The sequence below is a fragment of the Triticum dicoccoides genome, chromosome 7B, assembly GCF_002162155.2.
Source record: "Triticum dicoccoides isolate Atlit2015 ecotype Zavitan chromosome 7B, WEW_v2.0, whole genome shotgun sequence".
Taxonomy (NCBI): Eukaryota; Viridiplantae; Streptophyta; class Magnoliopsida; order Poales; family Poaceae; genus Triticum; species Triticum dicoccoides.
Window position 1 is genome coordinate 701,949,421 of NC_041393.1, and position 5,548 is coordinate 701,954,968.

Consider the following 5,548-nt stretch of genomic DNA (forward strand, 5'->3'; position numbering starts at 1 on the left):
GAACAGATTGACAATCGGTCTGAATTTAGCATGCAAAGAATCTTAATTTAACTGAATGAAAGCAGAGTAATGGAATTGCTATTAGCTTTCCTTCTCTGAATTTAACACGCATCAGATGGGAATGCCACAAGAAGAAGTGGAAATTACCTATGTTCAGCGGAGGTAATGTTGTATGTATGAGCTGCAATCCCTTTCTTCTTCCTCTCTGAGTACCAAATAGATGGCGCTCATGCTGCTGTCCTTGACTTCCTTCTTCTGGCCTCTTGACCCCTACTCCACAAGCCCGAGGACCAGCCTGCCAAGGACACGCCGCCCTCTTGCGTGGCCGTCCCACATGCTACCGCTAGGATCCGCGACTCATATTAGCGAGGACGGCGCCGTGGAGGATCCCGTTCCGATCGAGCTGCTGCACGACCAGTCCCAGCAGGCGTACCAGTGCGGAGGCCAGCCGAGACGGAGATGCTGGTCTAGGAGGCGCACGAGGCCGGCGGCCAGCCTAGCTGGGAGGGAGGTCTAGCAGGCGCAGGAGGTCGGGGGCCAGCCTAGCCGGGAGGGAGGTCTAGCAAGCGCACGCGGGCGGCAGCCATCCGAGCAGGGATGGGGTGAGATGCGCGACTGCGCTCGCCCCGAGTGGAAGCTGCACGACAGCGCAACGAGATCCGCTCGGCGTCGGTGGGCACCGAGCCTGGAGGCTGGAGGAGCAGGAGCAGCAGAGGGACATGGAAAGCTTCGGCGTGAGCTTGAGTTCAGACCAAGGAAGAAGAGGAATGTGGATAGGAGTGTATCGATACAGATGCAATCGGTATTATGATCTGTATTTGTTTTTCTTTTTGGATGAGAAAATCTGAAGTGGGAGGGGGTGCACTCACAGCCGTACGAAGGCTGCGTCGCACGGATGGTCGCACCAAGTGGCCGCAGGCAATCCCCGTCCATCTGAACGGGCACTCACTTTGTTTGGAAGAAAATTAGTCGCGTACGAGAAGAGCTTCTTGATTCACTGCGTTTTCTTGTGTCACGGCTCAAAAAATTAAAATACAGGAGGTGTCGCTACGCCAGGACACATTATGAACATGACAACAACCTAGAAGTTATAGGCCGGGAGCAACTCCACAGCGGGCCAACACCAAGACCTTATTTGACTGCCCCTAAGATTATCCTCCGCAGGACTTCTCTGTCTTGCTGTTGGATTTTTTTTTCCGGGTTCACCAATGGATTGTTGGAATTTCACACAGGATCGATCACATCAAATCACGATGAACACACGCACACAAGAAACTTTTGTCAAAGACACGTGTCATGCCTTTCTTTTCTCTCTTTTATTTTCTCTTCTTTTGCCCACCTCGGTATTACAAAACCCTAACATTCACGGTATTACAAAACCCTCACGCAGGTCGTGTATATATATACACGATCCGGCTTGACTTGACCGACCCTGCTATGAACTCATACTAGACTCGGACACGAGTACTTCCTAAATTAATCACCCGCCGACCTTGATTTCTAGGCAAACCTAAGCCGGACACATATAGCCAACTCCAATGCTACTACAACACGTAGAGCTAGCTCAAACAATATCAAACACCACGTAGACTCTTGCTATTACTAATCAAGATTACTCTAACATGGATGAGACTTTGCCCCGTTGTTAGCACCATGAACTTATCATTTATTCCCTTCGAGGCTCAGGGCCACCAATCATCTCCCTCAATACAACCATTTCCGGGAGCAGCCACGTTGTTTTTTCCCCCAAACAGAAACCGTTTATTCAATTCCTCTAGGTGACAGAAATACAAATGAGGTGTGTGCGTCCACAAACCCTACATACATGGGGATGGATCCGTTGAAAATATAGGATACCGCTAAGGAAAACAAGCAACCACGCCCGCTGACAGAAAGTGTGACACAGCCATGCAAGAACGGGAAGGTGCAGAGCTCTCGTCGGGTCGTTGCACTCGCACAGCAAACTGCATCCCTGGCTCATTCGGCCACCATGAATAAGTCATTAGCAGTGTCGTTCTGCTACCAACTATCAAAATGATTATTGGAAAGATCAAGCTTCCATAACTTTGGCAGATTCCCGACGGAATATGGTATTGGTCCAACGAAGTTGTTTCCTCCAAGATCTAAAACTGTAAGGTTCTTTAGGGCCCCAATGCTCGGTGGCACTGTCCCAGACAAGTTGTTTGCACCCAAAACTAGCCATTGAAGCGCGACAGATAGATTACCAATATCATATGGTAATGTGCCCCTTAGCTTATTTGTACTTAGGTCCAGTATTATAAGCTTGGATAGATTAAACAATGTTGCTGGAACTCTACCTGATAGCCTATTCTGACCGAGAAACACCGCCCGGTCCTTTGTCATGTCTGGCAATTTCCCAAGCTCTTCGGGAATGCTTCCTTTGAGTTGATTGTGGGTAAGTCGTAGCTCTTCTAAGTAAGTGTTGTTGCCGAAGGTTGGTGGAATGTTTCCCGTGAGGCTATTAGTGGAAAGGTCAATTCCCATTAGATTGTAGAGGGAACCTATATTTCCAGGAATCAAACCCACTAGCATGTTAGAAGAGAGGTCTAGTCCAAGGAGTTTGGAACAATTTGTAAGTGCATTCGGAATGTTCCCCTGCAACAAGTTGTTCTGTAGGTAAAGGATCTCTAATCTTATAAGACAATTGAGAGGGGGCAACTGGCCAGAGAAGAGATTGTTGGATAGTGTAAGTTCCTGAAGGAAGGTTAGATTTCCTAGAGAGGGTGTGATTTGGCCTGTCAAGCTCATGTTGGCAAGGTTTAGTACTGTAACATGCTCTGGGTGCATTGTGATGCACTTGATGCCCGACCACATATAGTAGTGGATGTTCTCATTCCAAGAGCGCAAGGCTCCTCTTGGGTCCACTCTGATGGCCCCTTTGAAATCAAGCAGTGAATGGTGGTCTGTGGTGTTACCATGAACTATTGAGCAATTAATGTCACTTGCTCCATAAAACAACCCTAAGAGCACCGGTAGAACAAGCATGGCGAGACCCATGAGGTTTATGTTTCCTGCAAAAGGCCAGACATGCATTTTCAACATAAGCTCCAAAAGATTACAAACCTACATTAGTGCATACTACGTCACTTTTACTCAGTAACTTCCAATGCAGATAGACCATTATTTCACCAATGGGGTTGCAAGGGTAAAAATGGAAAGTGGTCATAAATTAGCATTTTATTTTTGTAAACATGTTTGTATTATATGCTCACCGAAGAAGATAAGCACACTAAGGGGTGTTCGGTTGGGCTTAACTTTGGCTTTTGCACTTGGCTTAAAAGCCCGGGAAAACACCTATTTATGGACTTTTGGATTATACAATCATAGGTATATTTTTTTTGCTTAATACCATCGTAGGTGTCCTTTTTGCCTATAAGCCAAAATGCAAAAGCCAAAGTTAAACGTAGCCAAATACCCACTAACACATAGTACTTCGTTGCAAAGTGCAAGTCCAAACATGGGTACATAACTACATATGAACCTAATATTTAAAACTTCATGAAAAAAAGCATAGCTCTATTTTTGAAAATGTGTGAAGAAAAAACTAAAAGGCAATACATATGGTAACAAGCCTAACCAGAAGACACAAACCAAAAGAGATTACTTTTTTGCGGATTTGCTAAGCATATGTTGTCTAGCCACGTCATCACCAGCAGAAGATATGAAGACGATTGACGGCTGCAAGGGTGCTTGCCAGCACAGCAGAAGTGTGGGGCTTAGGGGGGTGACCGGAACGGCGGCAGTAGGCAGGTATGCATGGGCTAGAGAGCGGATAGAATGGGAGGGGGAAATATGAACAGTAGCCACACACGAAGGAATAACATGACTTATCCATAAATACTTTTTCAGGCAACTGACTGATGAGTGCTCCCTCTTTTCGAGGATAACAAGTCACAAACTGATGATTATTTGATAAAAACTACTAGTAAAATAAGGACGAAAGACCAAGTCTAAGCACCAATTTCAGGCTTTTGGTTATCGGAAACACTTCATATAAGACGTGTTGTGGTGCCATAGTGGTACGATGGCTAATCCAACGGTCAGTTACAGCTTAGCCTTGCGCATGAACGGTGCGATGTGGGATATCTTATAAATATTGGATGGGAAGTGTCCTACGCGTACGTGGCAATGTTGTTTGGGTTTTGCACATGATAGTATAAGCCAAAAGCATAGTATAAAATAGGTGAATTTTTTTTGGCTTACAAGCCAAAATGCAAAAGCTGAAGTTAATAAGCCCAACCAAATACCCCCTAATTCGTAGTTCTTCGAAGCAAAGTGCTAGTCTGAGCTTGGTACATAACTACATATGAAACTAATATTTGAAACTTCACAAACAAAAAAAAGATTATACCTCTAATTTTTTTTAAATATGTGAAAAAACAGCAAAACAATATATAAGGTAGCAAGCCTAACAAGAAGACTCAACCCAAAAGAGATATTTTTCGCGGATTTGCTAAGCAGCGGTTGCTTAGCCGCATCGTTGCCGGTGCCATGCGGAGAATAGGAAGAGGGTTGACGGGTGCTCGCAGGCGCATGAGAAGGGTGGGGTTAGAGGGATGGTCGGAACAGTTGTGGCACGACAAGAGAGGCGGCTCGGAGAGGGCAAGGTGGCGCACAGCGGCGGTAGCCGGTAGGCAGTTAAGCAGGGGCGGGAGGGGAACAAGATGAATAGTACTAGGCTATGAAAATCGACTGATACATGGAAACTTGGTGACTAGGTGCTTCCTTTTATAGGATTACATCCCAAGAAAAGATGATTACTCGACACAACTACTAGTATATCAGGACGAGAGAACAACTTGCAAAATAAATAAATAAAAATCAGGACGAGAGATGGTAGTTGCGAACCTTTGATGGAGCGCACGGTAGGACGACAGACCTCTTCTAGCTTGGGCTTCCCCTGGTGGTGGTGCGTGAGTAAGGTGAAAATTGGATGCTCAGCTAGGTAGCTAGCTCAGGCCGGCGAGGGGTTTAAGAACACTTGCGCAGCGCCCCTCACATTCACACGCTCGGGTCGCATCAGCCATCGTCACTGCATTATTTCAGATTTGACATACAACGCAGTGCAAGTCAAATTTTATTTCATCTCCCCACCTACCTGCGTCGCTGTTTCAGCTGGACAGAATATATTGCGGCGCAGCCAGGCAGAGAGAGACCTTCTGCCCGGCATGTCGACAAAATGCAGGGTGCACAACGGTTGGGTATTCGGCATCACGAAGAAATCAACATTTACTTATGATAGGAACGTCCTGGTCCAGATGTCTGACAGATACTAGTAGGATACAAAATGGCACAAGCTTGGACCAATGAGGGCAGGCACAATTAATTCAACATCAGCAACAGCTAATATGTAGGTATGGCCTTTGCTTGCCACTCGACTCTAGACAGACAGGTCGTGCTTTTTTCTATCGCAAGTCGCATAACTATATCAAATGGCAGCTCCTTCAGACCCCACACCAAGATATTGTGAAAACAACCCTCAAGTGGATCCTAGAAGCTCTTGGACCATTGACTTCTTTCATCAACC

At 46.1% G+C, this 5,548-nt stretch overlaps 1 protein-coding gene across 1 annotated transcript; it reads right to left on the minus strand.

Annotated features, from left to right (window-relative positions):
- Positions 1–1,886: 1,886 nt before the first annotated feature.
- Positions 1,887–5,191, minus strand: LOC119339447 (putative receptor-like protein kinase At3g47110). Its single transcript, XM_037611500.1, has 3 exons — positions 5,178–5,191; positions 4,870–4,970; positions 1,887–3,032 (listed from the first exon to the last, which is right to left on the minus strand). The coding sequence occupies exons 1-3, from the start codon at positions 5,189–5,191 to the stop codon at positions 2,020–2,022; spliced, it is 1,128 nt and encodes a 375-aa protein (XP_037467397.1). The 3' UTR covers positions 1,887–2,019.
- Positions 5,192–5,548: the final 357 nt, after the last annotated feature.